The sequence below is a fragment of the Eutrema salsugineum genome, unplaced genomic scaffold (assembly GCF_000478725.1).
Source record: "Eutrema salsugineum unplaced genomic scaffold, Eutsalg1_0 scaffold_16, whole genome shotgun sequence".
Classification (NCBI taxonomy): Eukaryota; Viridiplantae; Streptophyta; class Magnoliopsida; order Brassicales; family Brassicaceae; genus Eutrema; species Eutrema salsugineum.
The window spans coordinates 1,891,607-1,905,950 of record NW_006256858.1 but is presented as its reverse complement, the minus strand read 5'-3'; the positions used below and the strand labels follow the sequence as shown (position 1 = coordinate 1,905,950).

Below are 14,344 nucleotides of genomic sequence, written 5' to 3'. Positions count from 1 at the left end.
AAATGATAGTAAGTGGTTTTCATATAATCATTTTTTTAGCAAATAATTGCATTAATATCAAAATATGATTACAAAATCAATATACAAAACTTTAGAAAAATAAATTATTACATATACAAATATATGTGCCATATATTCAAAATGACATCACATGAAAAATGAATTTGACGATGCTGTACAAAGTAATTTAAATTATAACCAATTTTATTAAACCTTTGATTTCAGTTACTTCAGAACTATCATTATATAGTTTGTTCATCGTGTAGAATATCTTCTAACCATTTGCATATATGTATGCATGTTCAAAATTATGCGTCATTCAGAAGAAGATTCTGAACCCATATTTTTTGTTTCCTATATACCAAATCACCTTTTCATATGAGCACAATTTCTCCAAATTTCATAACTTGGGAGTTGGGACTCTACAACCCTAAATTTGACTCCTCTCATAATCTCGTCCAAAAACAAGATTTGCGTTTTCTTAAAAATAAATGATTTTATAAACATTCAACAAATCTCTTAATAATTAACCAACTATATTTATATCAAAGACAGGAATAACTCCCGAATCAACTGATCAAAATCAAATGATGTCTTAAGAATTTAGTTTCATTTAATGCTGGTCACTCTTTCTAAATACTGCATGTTTAAGAAGAAAAAAAAAGTATAGGGAAAGAGCGACATAAAGACAAAAAGTAAGACAAAAAAAAATTGTTCTCGTTATTTTTCCTCTTATTGCAGTCAAAATCTTAAAAAAAAAAAAAAAGGAGAGAAAGAACATCAATACACAAAATCGGTCCTTAACAGTAATCACTTGGGATCCTTGAAAACCTAGAAGAAAACCCACCTGTTCCCTTTTCCCCTGATTTCGCCTTCTCCTTGTCGATTCTCTGTTGCTTCTTCTACTCGCTTGGTTCGTTTTTCTCCGTCGCCGAACTCAATCGGATTCAATTTCGGGGCCGTACTTAAACAGCGAACTGATTCCTCCGTTTGATCAATCGGGTGCTCTCTCGTATCAATCGATTTTTCCTGTTTGGTTTTCTTTGTTAGTTTTAGGTTCTTTCCTCTTTCATGGCCTCGGATCTCGATGATTGGTCTGTATTGGAAGAGAGTTCGTCCTCATTTTCATCGCTTCCGCCGCCTCGTTCTCCATCGAATCAGTCGGAGTTCTGGAAGAGAGTGGAAGAAGCCACCCGTGAAATTATAGAGCAGGTCCATCCAACACTTGTTTCCGAGGATCGAAGAAGAGATGTGATTGATTATATGCAAAGACTAATCAAAATGACACTTGGTTGCGAGGTTAATATTTCTTTTTAAACATTCTGTGTTATGTCCCTCTATAAATTGGCTTTTTAGTTTTCCATTAACATCTGGAAAAAAAAAACTGAGACGTGTTTTAAGTGTTGAATCCTGCTTCAAATCGACTATGTATATTAGATGCTGGCTTAAAACTTTAATGCATTAAATCCAATATTTATGTAGTATTCACTTTTGTTGTTCTTAAGTTGATGGCTTTCCTTGTAAGATTTCTCACACGTTTCTATTGCTGGCTGAAGATTCTTCGACGTTGTGGCTGATCACTTTAACTGACTATGGATATGCTTTCCAAAGTTGTGATTTTTTTTTTCTTTTTTCTTGTTGGTATGTGTCTTTCAGGTGCATTCTTTTGGATCGGTTCCATTGAAAACGTATCTTCCTGATGGAGACATTGATCTCACAGCTTTTGGTGGACCGTGTCACGAGGAAGAACTGGCACATAAAGTATACTCTGTACTTGAGAGGGAGGAACATATTGGGGGTGGCCCGTTTGTGGTTAAGGATGTGCAGTTAATACGGGCTGAGGTTTGTTTGTCCAATCTCTCTATGTTATTCAATATTTATACCTCCACATACTCACTTCTGCCGTGAGAATCCCAAGTGTGTATATGGTGTTTTTGGATGCGTATCATCTCCTCAAGTACCGAACTTTCTTTTCTGTTGTAGGTTAAGCTTGTGAAATGTCTGGTGCAAAACATTGTGGTTGATATCTCTTTCAATCAGCTCGGAGGGATTTGTACTCTGTGCTTTCTTGAGAAGGTAATCTGTCCTCTTCAGTATGACCATGCTGTGTCGAACAAATTTAGCTAACCTTTTTAAAAGGTAAATACAGCCTAAGGCCTATTTTACCTGATCGATACATGTACAGCAGAAATTGAATGTCACTAATCTATCATAATGCTATTGTTTTTTCACCCAAGTGCACGAGGGGTATGTGTTAACTAAATAGATTTTCCTGAATATTGAAAATCGCTCGCCATATCACATTCAATAACATGTTTGAAGCGCGTTTGCGTAGAACAGTAATTCGTATTAGCAATTTCGAAGGATGCAACTGTAGAAGGCAATCTGACAGATTTACGTTAATGATTTGGTTACGCAGATTGATCACCTCATTGGAAAAGACCATCTCTTCAAGCGAAGTATCATACTCATTAAAGCTTGGTGCTACTATGAGAGCCGTATTCTCGGGGCTCTACATGGATTAATCTCAACATATGCTCTGGAGACGTTGGTCTTATATATCTTCCATCTCTTCCACTCATCGTTGGATGGTCCACTAGCAGTAAGAGACTTCGGCAATTTTGAGGGCTACATCATGATTTAGTCTCATCTTGATTTACTGAGCTTTTGTTTTTCCATAGGTTCTGTACAAATTCTTGGACTACTTCAGCAAGTTTGACTGGGATAACTATTGCATTAGCCTGAGTGGTCCCGTCTGCCTTTCCTCTCTACCGGATATTGTTGGTAAGCATTTCATCAAGTTTATGTAACACTGAGATTTTTTGTGGTTTCAGTGTCTACATTTTTTTTGGTTTCTGTAGTTGAGACTCCGGAAAATGGCGGGCAAGATCTACTGCTGACCAGTGAGTTCCTCAAGGAATGTGTGGAGATGTACTCTGTACCTTCACGAGGATTTGACTCAAACCCACGTCTGTTTCCATCAAAGCATCTTAATATAGTTGATCCGCTTAAAGAAAATAACAATCTTGGTCGCAGCGTGAGCAAAGGTTGTCTGCTTTGCTTTTCTCCAACCATCGTAATATTTGTTGTTCTGCTGTTATCTCTCTCCTTATGGACTTCTATTGTTTGAGCAGGCTTAAGACAGTGGCTTCTGACCTTTCCTTGTCTAGAAATTTAGTGTTATGTATGGTTTTCCTGAAAATCTCGGATTAGGGTGCGTAGATTTAAGTGCAGCTAAAAATTCACGTTTTGATATTCTGGAATGTCTTTTCACCCTGAAATCGAAGAAATGTTTAAACTTGAGATAACCTCTAAACTTAGTATGCTCTGTCCATGGAGTTTATGGTCTAGACAACTCTCTGTTTTGGTAAATTTTTAAAGCGCATGGGTATAACTTTCTCTTACACAGGTAACTTCTATCGCATACGAAGTGCATTTACATATGGTGCTCGGAAGCTTGGGCAAATCATTTTACAGTCAGAAGAAGATATAAGTTTTGAGCTTCGTAAGTTCTTCTCTAACATGCTACACAGGCATGGGAGTGGCCAGAGGCCCGATGTCCTTGATGCTGGTCCATTTGTAAGGTACAACAGGTACAGTGCCATATCGCCTCCTTCCACTGCCAACAATTTCCAAGATCATCAAATGGTTTACGAATCGGAGTCTTTCAGTTCATCTGGTGCTGCTGGAAATGGTAGGCATGACCAGGAAGACTCGTTGTATGCAGGAGCCAATGTATCGAGTACAGCTCGGCTTGATTTAAGCGGATCACCTGGTGAAACAGTCCCATCAGTTTCAGAGGACCGATTTGCAGGAGACGCAAAAGACTTGGCTACTGTGAGGATCCAAAAGCTTGAGATTTCTGATGATGCAATGAAATCTATGAGCGTTAGTGATAAGGAAAGTGTCTCTCCTTCGAATGGTAAGCATCATTCTCTCCATCAGATCAGAAATGGCGAAGTATTAAATGAAAACGGGGTGGAGAAACTGCAACAGAATTCCTGCCTTGTTGGTTCCAGAAGAGTTGAAGATTCACATAGCAATGAGAACAAGAACGAGTATGTTGGTCATGTAGAGCTGCCGTTTACAGGCTCAGTACACCACACTCCACTTATGAACCCGGTAACTTGGCCACAGGAGAACATGCATCTCCATTACTCAGGTCATTGTGTCTCTGGCACTCCAAATTTGCTGTCTGACCTCACAGGGGATTACGACAGTCAGCTTAACAGTTTGCGATATGGGCGCTGGTGGTTTGATTATGTCCAAAACGGTCCCCTGTCTCCACTATCTCCTCCTGGGCTATCTCAGCTTCCGAACAACAACAATTCATGGGAAGTAATTCGGCATGCACTGCCATTCAGACGGAATGCGCCCGGCCCAGTAAACGCCAATGGAGTTGTCCCGAGACAGGTTTTCTTTCATGTGAACCCTCAGATGATTCCAGGTGCTAATTTTGGTATCGAGGAATTGCCTAAGCATCGAGGAACTGGAACATACTTCCCCAATGCGGTATTTACTTATACGCCTCTCTCACATACGTTAATGATACTCTGTAAAAATCGGTGACCTCTCAATGGCCAAGCTTCTTAACGTCTCTTTTATGCAGAACCATTACAGGGATAGACCGCACTCCTCAAGAGGAAGAAACTCACACCAGGCTAGGTCGCCACGTAACAACGGCCGAAGCATGGCACACTTGCACTCAGAAATGAATTTCCCTGACAGAAACACCCGTGAGCGACAGCATAATCATCATCTTCACCATCATCCCCACCAGACGAATGGTTCTTGTGATATGAGTCAAGCTGATTCACTTGAAAGCTTCTCTGATTCCAATGGCTCTGCAAATCATCCATATGATAAGGCTCCTGATTTTAGGTCTACGGAGCCTCCAACAGCTGAACTACTCTCCCCTGCGGAGGGCAGCAAGCAAAGTGATATAAGCAGTGGAGGTTATTGTAATCAGTCACAAAGCCCAATATCTATACCCTCCTCCACACAGGAAGATCGGTACAGTATATTCTCTTACCCTTGAAAGTCACTGTAGTATTACCATTTGATCATCAAAGCTACTTCACTGTGTCTAATTCATTATGGTGTGTACGTACATGTAGGGTAACACCTCCACAGTCATACCATTTGACGGATGATCACGAGTTCCCTCCTTTGTAGCTCATGATCTGATCATAAACACGTGCTCTTTAGACCGTTATAGGAACAGGTATAGCTTTCTAACTTGGTTTGTCTCCTAAGTTCTTTGTTTTTACCCCCCACAGAAGAAAAAAAAAGAAAAAGAAAACGATGGAGCTGAATGTTTTGGGCTGTGTGTGTGTTTTTTTCTGATCTTTGTATGTTATTTCTGCTGCTATAGAATTATCTCTGTAATTTTATCAAAATCTCAAAACTCTTTGGAAAAACCTTTGAAGAGCTTTGTATTTTCTACTTAGACAGGTTTGTGAGTGTATAATAGGATTTTTTTTTTGTTTAGTTTCAACGTCACTAATCTCCATGATTCTTCTTGCTTTCTGTTGTTGATGCCCTTGAGTTGCATTTTTTCTTCTCAGTGGATGATGAAAAGTACCAAGATTTTGGTCACATAATTGCTTAAATAAAATCTACCAAACTGAAGTGAATGTTTTTTTTTTTTGTTACTATTATTGTAACAAATTAAAAGTTTACAGATTTAGTTGACCCCCAATCTCACAAGTATCTGTCGATTTTCCAATTGACTTTCAAAAACATTGAACTGAAATATAAACAAAAAAATAATCTTTCAATAAATAGAAATAAATATCGTGGAAGGGGAAATAGTCAACTAGACAAAAGAAAATAAAAGATGAAGACTGTGTCAATCAAATTACGCAATCATCGGTTACATACCATTACACTTAAACCACTCGTCGTCTCTTTCAAACTTCTACAGTCACACTTCACGTTAATCAAATCTCGTTTGACTTCTCTAACACAATCATTCAATAAAGAGGTAGCCGAAAAACAAAAGTTGATCTAAAAACAAACCCGATTCTTGACTTTTTTTTTACGAATCCGAATCATCGATGGTGCATCCGAAGCGTGGCCATTGGTTTTTCAAATTCAGAATTGTCTAAGTGCTCTCGCGTAATCCCCTCTCTTTTGCTCCTCTTCTCTTTCAAATTCTCTTCCTTTTTTTGTTCCAGTATTTTCCCGAGAAAAAGGAGAGAAAACCCACGAATTTTCCTTCTTCACACCCACTTTTTCTCCACTTTGATCGGCTGCAACCACATATTCTCTTTTTAACTTTTCCCACCAAACTTGTCTTTAATTTTTTTTTTCTGGGTCTCCTTTTTTTGAATGAAGGTCCGTAAGGGAACAAGAGAGATGATTGCGAAAGAGCACGAATACAAAATACGACATCGAGGCGTTGTTGTAGAAATGGCTTGGGTTTTGCTTTGCGTTGATTATTCCAGGCTCTTTTGGTTGCTCTTCGGCGTCTTCACCTACGAGAATCACGAAGGGAAACCTAGGATTTTCTAGCACCCTTCTCTTCTCTCCCTCTCTCTCTCTCTCTCTCTCCTTCTCTTCTTCTCTCCCAGTCTCTTGTTTGTCTGTTTCTATTTTCTTCTTCATCGCGATCTTGCTTTCCCCCGATTTCGATTTCGGATTTTCTTTCTTTCGCTGTTGTAAAATTTTCCGCCAATTTTGGAGATTCTGATAGATCCGTGTACGGAGTCATGTATATGGACCTTTCTTCCGCCGGAGCTTCCAATGAATCGACCCCTTACGTCGAGTCTGATCCTTCCGGTCGCTATGGGCGTGTAAGTTTCTCTTTCTCTTACGATTTTACGGTTGACTCTCAGCTGATTGGTAATTTGAACAGTCCTCATATTCGTGAGAAGCTCGTAATTGGTACCTGAAACTGGTTTTAGAGGTCACTTTGTGGCTCTCTCCGTTGATTGTCCATAGGAAGTCTTTGACTTTGATACTAGTTTCTGGCATTGCTTTAGCCTTTAGTGTTGTTCCTTTGGTATGTTCTGGAGATATGCTTGATGAACATTGGCTTTGATCGGAGCTTTTCCTCAGTTTGCACTTGAACGTTAGGTTGATTCTCTGTTTGTTTCTAAGTATCAGTTTTCTTGCATTTGATTTGATGAATCAATGGTGCGCAGTTCAGAGAAGTACTTGGCAAAGGAGCAATGAAGACGGTTTACAAAGCATTTGACCAAGTTCTAGGAATGGAGGTCGCATGGAATCAGGTTAAGCTCAATGAGATCTTCCGATCACCTGAGCCTTTACAACGTCTCTACTCCGAGGTTCATCTCCTCAAGAATCTCAATCACGAATCTATTATCCGCTACTGCACTTCTTGGATCGACGTCAACCGCAGAACATTCAACTTCATCACTGAGCTGTTCACATCAGGCACCCTTAGAGAGTAATGAGAACCCTCTACCTCACGCTTTTTGCCAAACAAACACTAAAGCCTCATGCTTTGTGCAGAATTCCTTAAGAGAGCCTTGTGTCATGTGTCGTAATGTTGCAGGTATCGGAGGAAGTATCAAAAGGTTGATATCCGGGCAATCAAGAGCTGGTCATGCCAGATCTTGAATGGGCTTGCTTACCTGCACGGACATGATCCTCCTGTCATTCACAGAGACCTCAAATGCGATAATATCTTTGTTAATGGTCACCTTGGACAAGTCAAGATTGGTGACCTGGGCTTAGCCGCAATTCTCCGTGGATCACAACATGCTCACAGCGTCATAGGCATTCTCTCTGTTTCTATTTTATCCATGTTCTTATACAGATTCTGGTAAGTTCCAGTATTAACCTTCTACCTCTGACTTGAATTTACCATTAGGAACGCCTGAATTTATGGCACCAGAGCTATATGAAGAGGATTACAACGAGCTTGTGGACATTTATTCATTTGGAATGTGCGTCTTAGAGATGCTTACCGGTGAATATCCTTACAGTGAATGTTCCAACCCTGCACAAATATACAAGAAAGTTACGTCGGTAAGCAGCGGACCTGAGGCTAATCTCAATCATCATCATTTTCAGGAAAAAAAAAACCTTTTGATCTCTTAACTTTCTTTGATGCGGATTTGGTTCAGGGGAAGTTGCCTGAATCTTTCCATCGAATCCAAAACATGGAGGCCCAACTTTTTGTTGGTAAATGCCTGGAAACTGTTTCAAAGCGATTGTCTGCGAAGGAGCTCTTGGGGGACACATTCCTCGCCACAACTGATGAGAGAGATTTAGCGCCTCTTTATAGATTGCCGCCACAACTGGCCATTCAGAATTTGGCTGCAAATGGAACGGTGGTAGAGCATCTGCCTTCAACGACTGATCCAACTAGAACGACAGATATGTCGATAACAGGAAGGATGAACTCAGAAGACCACACCATCTTTCTTCAAGTGCAGATTTCAGATGGTGATGGTACGTTTTAGAGCTCTACTTGCTAGAATTTTCTAGCCTGGTTTGTCTGGAGCATGAAACTTGTTGGGTTGCTTGAATCTTGCTAGCTGAACCAGGCTGCAGGATCTGGGGCAGCGTTAGTATCACCTGTTCATTTTAACATTAGCTTCTGATTCTTGGGTTATGGGGTTAGCCAGAAACGTGAATTGGGAAACTTTGTTTTTAGAATCACCGATGGAAAATGTAGTGATGAACCTGTTTGGTTGTGTAGCAGGTCACATGAGGAACATTCACTTCCCGTTCAGCATTGTAAGCGACACACCTCTTGAAGTAGCTTTGGAGATGGTGAAAGAGCTTGATATCACTGATTGGGATCCTTTGGAGATCGCTGCAATGATAGAAAATGAGATATCTTTGCTCGTCCCAAACTGGAGAGCCCATGACTCTTCTCTCCCGCACCACAGCTTTGGTCATGAAGATGATGACTACAGTGGCGAGGGAGGAGGAGGAGGAACACGCCCTTTCTCCTCTGCTTCTTCCTCTCACGACTCTCATGTAGCAGTTAGAGACAACAACGACGGTTTTGGCAACGATACGATCCGAGGTAACGATGGTGGCGGTAGTAGAAGCTCTAACGCTTATTTGGATTCTTCAGCATACCATTACTCTTCTGCCATAGATGATGATGATGATGATGATCAAAGTCGGAAACAGAGGAGACGTCTAAGGCTACAGAAAATGAGATCGCTAGTGGACACGAGAACTCAGGTACTGCACCGATCGCTCATGGAGTTGATCAACAGACGGCGTGGCCGTGCCCATGTTAAGAAAGAAGAAACACTCGCCTACGGGCCTTTGTGAATATTAAATTTTTTTTTTTGAGATATATTTTGAAATTGAAATTTAGTTATCATGATAAAGTTATTCCAAACTATTAGACATAAATCCAATTCAACATATTTAAAACATCCTTCGGATTTTAGGACGTGTGTTTTTTATAATGCAAAAAAATAAATTGATCTTGCTTCATTAGTATCTCATCGTCTCTGTCTTGCTCCTCCTCCGTTCCCTCGCCACCGTCTTCTCTGCCGCCGTGCTCCTTCTATCCGCCTCCCAAGCCACCGTTCTACCACCACCTCCCTCCGCCTCCTCTCCTCCTGGGGTAGACCACCAGTAACTGTACCGAGATCCGAGATAACTCCGATGTACATACATAGTTATCCGTAATGATTTATGTATATTAACTAGCACTTTTGAGAAAAGATTGCATTTGCCCTTTACAGACCTACAGTGATAAGTTAAAATTAATAACCATAAGATTCATAATAAACTGTCGAGGTGGTTAGATGCAACTGCAAGTACTATCTATTTTATCTTGATACGGAAGTTGTTTATCTTCTTGTATCAAACGTATCTGCAGTTGAACAATTTTACAAACGAAAATGTACAAGTAGTAATAAACAAAGGCATAGATAATAGATAAAAATATCTTTCATAATGTGATTGGCAAAACATATGAATGATATATAATCTATTAAAAAGTGATAATAGTTGATCTATAAAACAAAACATGACGGATACTAAAATGAAATTTGCGGTAATTAGGTTATCTAACCGCATGCATCCAAACCAATCATGTATATTTTTTTAAAAAATCACAAGTTCGCATTCCGACCTCATCTTCATCCAACACCAACTTGACTTTGTCACGTACGAATATAAAAGCAATGTGAAATAGAAGGCAACAATAATGAAATGCATGTACATCAGATCTTTAAGCCAACATAAAAACCTCAGGGCTAAGGTCGAGAGAGAGAGAGAGAGAGAGACAGAGAGAAGAGGAAACATGTATATGGAGAGCAAAGGGCCATCGCCAATAGTTCCACTTGTGCTTGTGGTACTCTTCGGTTGGATCCTTTGCGGCTCATACCTTATCTCAGTAGTAGAGGATTATGTATTACCAATCTTACAATCCGGAACATTCATTGTAGGAGTCCTTCTTTTACTTCTCCTTTTGCTTCTCCATCTCTTATCTTCTTCTTGGACCTCTCCATGGATCCCTTCTCTTCTCCTTCTACCATCTCCTCCGGCCGCGAATGCCAGTGACTCAGACAGCTTTGGCCTTGGATCTTTTCTTTTGCTTTCACTTTTTTTCATCTTCTTCTGGTTGTTTCAGTCACTCTAATTAATGTTTTTTGTGTGCTTGTATATATCCATTCTCTCTTGAGATTTGTGATTTCCAGATTGTGTTTACAAAATATTGCTTTATGCATGTGTTGTACGTCTTCTAGAGAAGACTACTTGCTTAATCACGCAAGATTCGATCATATAATGTAACATTATTAATTTAAGTTATATAGAGACTCTGAAGTCTGAAGTCAAAACAACTCCAAATGACGTGCTATACCATAGTAAAATGAATATCATGCCATTTATTTAAACAAGTTAGAAACAATATATTATTCTATTTATGTAGCCGAATTCTTTTTAGTTTTCAAAAATACTTTTAGATATGTTTGTTTGTTTTGCCGAGAAAATGTGAGTTAAAAACATTTCCAGAAACTGTATAAAAAAATTGGTAACGTCACGGTAGTTCTGTTTTGAATTAACAAAGACTTATAAATTATAGCACACTGCACACCACTGTAGTCTAATAGTTGAATAGTTCCACGTTAGGAAATTATTTCAAGATTTGATATGTACTGTGTGATATCCAATGTCCATATATAGTAAAGATAAGTTAACCAATTTCAAGTGAAAGGCAGACATATTTAACCCAAAAGAAGAGTTAAGCAGACAAAACCAGAATAGTCGATGTCACTTTTTTACTGTATTTAAAATTGCACATTCGCAACTAATTCACTCTCTAATATCGCTAAGAAATGGGATAGTGGTCATTATCAAGAAAGAAGATAATCAACAAAATATGGTGATGTTCGTAAATATCTCTCCCCCCTCCTTTGCATCTGATACTAAGTTTGAGTATACTATACATCTAGATACTATTAATTTGACAAACTCAACAAAATTAGGATGCTTAGTGACTGTCATAAAAAAAAATTGAATTTTTCTGGATGCAAAATGTTAGAGAATCTGGCTGCATTTGCATCTAAACACTACCAAAATTTCTTACTTCAATTCCTTTTAAAAGATAAGTTATGTGATGTCATCCTTATGCTTTTCGATTGCACTCTGAGGATTTATAACTAAAATTTAAGTTTTGTTAGATCAATTTGTTAATCGAATATACGATTATAGTATGTATATAGGAGTATATGTTTCTGACACCCATCACTATAATTAATGTCTAAAATGTTTTTAAATCTGCAGATGTCACTAAGCTAGTGGTGCTCACTGCTCACCCTTTTTACTCGCAGGTAAATAGGAGTGACATGTCTTTTTCTGATTTCTTAGTACAAGACGTAATAAAAAACAAATTATCTTTTGGCGTTTGCATATCTTGTTTTCAGAGTTGTGATGATTTTGAGACTTCTTTATATATCATTTAGTCTATTATTTTGGATTTTAATCCATAAAAATTATTGTTTCCAATAGCTTGTACGCCTTCCTAATGGTCTGTTGTCATCAATCAATCAACATTCACCGATGTACGCAAAATAGTTTTACGCATCAAGCGCAGGATTAAACTTTATCTTAAAAACAAAAAATTTATAAAAACATATAACATTGATGTAGTTCAAGAGAAAAATACGCTGAATTTAACTATGTCGATACCAACCAATTATCTTCAACGTGATGCGGCTTTTAATGAAAAAAAAAGGTTTATCTTCAACTTTCCATATATTTTTGTCTATGAAAAAATAATATCTTTCGTTTATCTTCCAGAAGGCATTGTCTCCGAAAAAAAACATGTTTAAAATCTCGTCTTTCAATTCTCGGAATCCCTTAGCTTGTTTGATTTGATCCCACTGTGATGTTACCACTCTATTGTGGTCCAGATGAAGAACGTGTATATACCAATAGTTGGCCCCAATCATAACCAAATACAAACGTACCGATGTACGACTAGTGATTTTTTTTCCTTTCTTTCTAGTTTTTATTCTTTTTCAGTTCTTATTTAGAAACAATGATCAAAAAAGGAAACTCAAAGATTTGGAAAGTTTTCTAATCATCAAGGAGACCTGCAAACCCTACTTATTCTCCGATGATAAAATTGTTTAAGTACATATGAGTAAATGAAACTATGACTGAGTCCAAAGACTCAGTCTATATATGTCTCTCGGATTAGGACATTTTTCGGTATTTTTTGTTTTAAATTTTATATTAAGATTATATGGTCAAAATCTTATATTGAACGATGATATAATAGTATAATCAAGGTTGTGATTATGACCTAGTCAAAAGACTCAGTCTATATGTCTCTCAGAGTAGGACATCTCTCTGTATGTTTTGTTTCAAGTTTTATATTATAAATATATGTTCAAAGACTCAAAAGTATTTGAACGATGATAATACAATAGAATAATCAAGCTTGTAAACATACAACAGAGTTCAAGAAGGGGATATGTGGCTGTATGTGTACGTTAACTCGAATGATATCAAACCAAATTCATACTTTGTGTATGATGAAACAATAGAAAGATCGTAAAACTATAGTTTAGAAGGGAGAGGCAAAGATGTGATATCAAAAACCTTAAAGATAAAACGAGAGGGATGAATAGAGAAATGAGTGTGAAGAATAGAACCAACGGTCGAGATGAGTTGTCTCTTAACTTGTTTGGTGATACCTCCCATTGACACAATCTCTGCATATGCAGCTGCTTCTTTGTTCCCACCGAACACTATTTCTACGGACCCCTTCAACACCACCATCACCAACTGCAATTAATAAACATATTAGATAATAACATATAGAATTTGGAAGATTGCTAATCTTTTCAACACATAATATCAATGTTTTGAGGAAACTAATCTTAGCCATGCTATTGATCTTTGGGTTTCAATAGGCCCCACAATCCACATTATTTATAGGTTATCTATAGCCTCTCTAATCATCATTCCAGTACGATATTTCAATGAATCTTACTATAAATATCTAATTGAATAAATAATGATGGTGTTGACTTTTTGTTAATTTCGATGCCATTTTGTTATTTTTGGGTCAAAATGCCAATTTCAGTGAAACCTAGTAATAAACAATTTTTTCATTATTGCATCCCAATTCTACGAAGATACCTTAAATATCTTCTCCTTTTCTATTAAAAAAAATAAGCTCATTCCCATTTTACATTTTACAACAAGTGTTGTAAAATGTTATCAAGATTCCAATTTATCCTTGCAAAATGCATCTAAGAAGTCAAACAAGAGGAATCAAACGTAAAGAGAGCTTCTTACGTTCTGAGGCCGTCCGACGATGGAAGCGACGGCTTCGGTGACTTCCGAGTAGAACAAATCGGTGTTAACGCCGTCCAAATTAACGTTTGTCGTAATGTAAAGACAAGGCATTTTCTCAACGTCAACACTAACGCCCGTTTTTAAAACTTATTTCCAAGACTCTGAAGGAACCTAAGGTTGAGATCAAGAGAGGATTTAATGGAGTTGGAGTTGGAGTTGAGGAAGAGAAGATCTCACATGGCCAATAAATAGAGAAACTAAAAAAAAAAACTCTTCTACAAGTTAATGAAGTGTTTAAGAGATTATTGGATAGTATTATTTTAAAAATTCGTTTGATGTGAACAATATTTGATATAATATCTTTGTTGTTTCAAGTCTGACAACTTGACGTGTGACTAAATCAATTACCACAGCTACGTCGCCGTCTAAGAAAATTGTTTTCAGACCCAAATTGGACCACACAAAAAAAAAACACGTCCCTTAGTTTTTTTTTTTTTGGATTAATCAAAACTGATATGGTGAAGCAATTGTTATTAGTATTTTCTCCTTAAGGGGAAACTTTTGAGAACTGTTGAACGATAGGATT

The 14,344-nt window shown here is 37.9% G+C and overlaps 3 protein-coding genes across 6 annotated transcripts; 2 read left to right on the top strand and 1 right to left on the bottom strand.

The window, feature by feature from the left end:
- Window positions 1-766: 766 nt before the first annotated feature.
- LOC18020903 lies at window positions 767-5,530 on the top strand. 2 transcript variants are annotated; one of them, XM_024157745.1, is made up of 9 exons: window positions 767-1,299; window positions 1,657-1,842; window positions 1,984-2,076; window positions 2,420-2,602; window positions 2,682-2,784; window positions 2,862-3,047; window positions 3,410-4,512; window positions 4,610-5,018; window positions 5,118-5,530. In XM_024157745.1, the coding sequence occupies exons 1-9, from the start codon at window positions 1,072-1,074 to the stop codon at window positions 5,120-5,122; spliced, it is 2,496 nt and encodes an 831-aa protein (XP_024013513.1). In that variant the 5' UTR covers window positions 767-1,071; the 3' UTR covers window positions 5,123-5,530. The 2 variants fall into 2 exon arrangements, with proteins under 2 accessions (XP_024013513.1, XP_024013512.1); XM_024157744.1 differs by having other exon boundaries at window positions 4,610-5,013; window positions 5,118-5,527.
- A 441-nt stretch (window positions 5,531-5,971) lies between these two features.
- On the top strand, window positions 5,972-9,380 carry LOC18020902 (probable serine/threonine-protein kinase WNK5). 3 transcript variants are annotated; one of them, XM_024157705.1, is made up of 7 exons: window positions 5,974-6,120; window positions 6,340-6,797; window positions 7,149-7,414; window positions 7,523-7,746; window positions 7,841-7,998; window positions 8,097-8,424; window positions 8,675-9,380. In XM_024157705.1, exons 2-7 carry the CDS (start codon window positions 6,714-6,716, stop codon window positions 9,262-9,264), a joined length of 1,650 nt encoding a protein of 549 aa, XP_024013473.1. In that variant the 5' UTR covers window positions 5,974-6,120; window positions 6,340-6,713; the 3' UTR covers window positions 9,265-9,380. The 3 variants fall into 3 exon arrangements, with proteins under 3 accessions (XP_006403896.1, XP_024013473.1, XP_006403897.1); XM_006403833.2 differs by having other exon boundaries at window positions 5,972-6,797; XM_006403834.2 differs by having other exon boundaries at window positions 5,974-6,797; window positions 8,678-9,380.
- Window positions 9,381-12,868: 3,488 nt separating this feature from the next.
- LOC18020825 (macrophage migration inhibitory factor homolog) lies at window positions 12,869-14,080 on the bottom strand. Its single transcript, XM_006403832.2, has 2 exons — window positions 13,759-14,080; window positions 12,869-13,242 (listed from the first exon to the last, which is right to left on the bottom strand). Exons 1-2 carry the CDS (start codon window positions 13,867-13,869, stop codon window positions 13,015-13,017), a joined length of 339 nt encoding a protein of 112 aa, XP_006403895.1. The 5' UTR covers window positions 13,870-14,080; the 3' UTR covers window positions 12,869-13,014.
- Window positions 14,081-14,344: the final 264 nt, after the last annotated feature.

Bases quoted from the DNA above. Each gene is read 5' to 3' on its own strand.
- LOC18020902 (XM_006403833.2), top strand. From the start codon at position 6,714: ATGTATATGGACCTTTCTTCCGCCGGAGCTTCCAATGAATCGACCCCT. The intron at 7,415-7,522 runs GTAATGAGAACC...GTAATGTTGCAG, and splicing joins ACATCAGGCACCCTTAGAGA to GTATCGGAGGAAGTATCAAA. The intron at 8,425-8,674 runs GTACGTTTTAGA...TTGGTTGTGTAG, and splicing joins GCAGATTTCAGATGGTGATG to CAGGTCACATGAGGAACATT.
- LOC18020825 (XM_006403832.2), bottom strand. From the start codon at position 13,869: ATGCCTTGTCTTTACATTACGACAAACGTTAATTTGGACGGCGTTAAC. The intron at 13,243-13,758 runs GTAAGAAGCTCT...TATTAATTGCAG, and splicing joins TCGTCGGACGGCCTCAGAAC to TTGGTGATGGTGGTGTTGAA.
- LOC18020903 (XM_024157744.1), top strand. From the start codon at position 1,072: ATGGCCTCGGATCTCGATGATTGGTCTGTATTGGAAGAGAGTTCGTCC. The intron at 2,603-2,681 runs GTAAGAGACTTC...GTTTTTCCATAG, and splicing joins CGTTGGATGGTCCACTAGCA to GTTCTGTACAAATTCTTGGA. The intron at 2,785-2,861 runs GTAAGCATTTCA...TGGTTTCTGTAG, and splicing joins CTCTCTACCGGATATTGTTG to TTGAGACTCCGGAAAATGGC.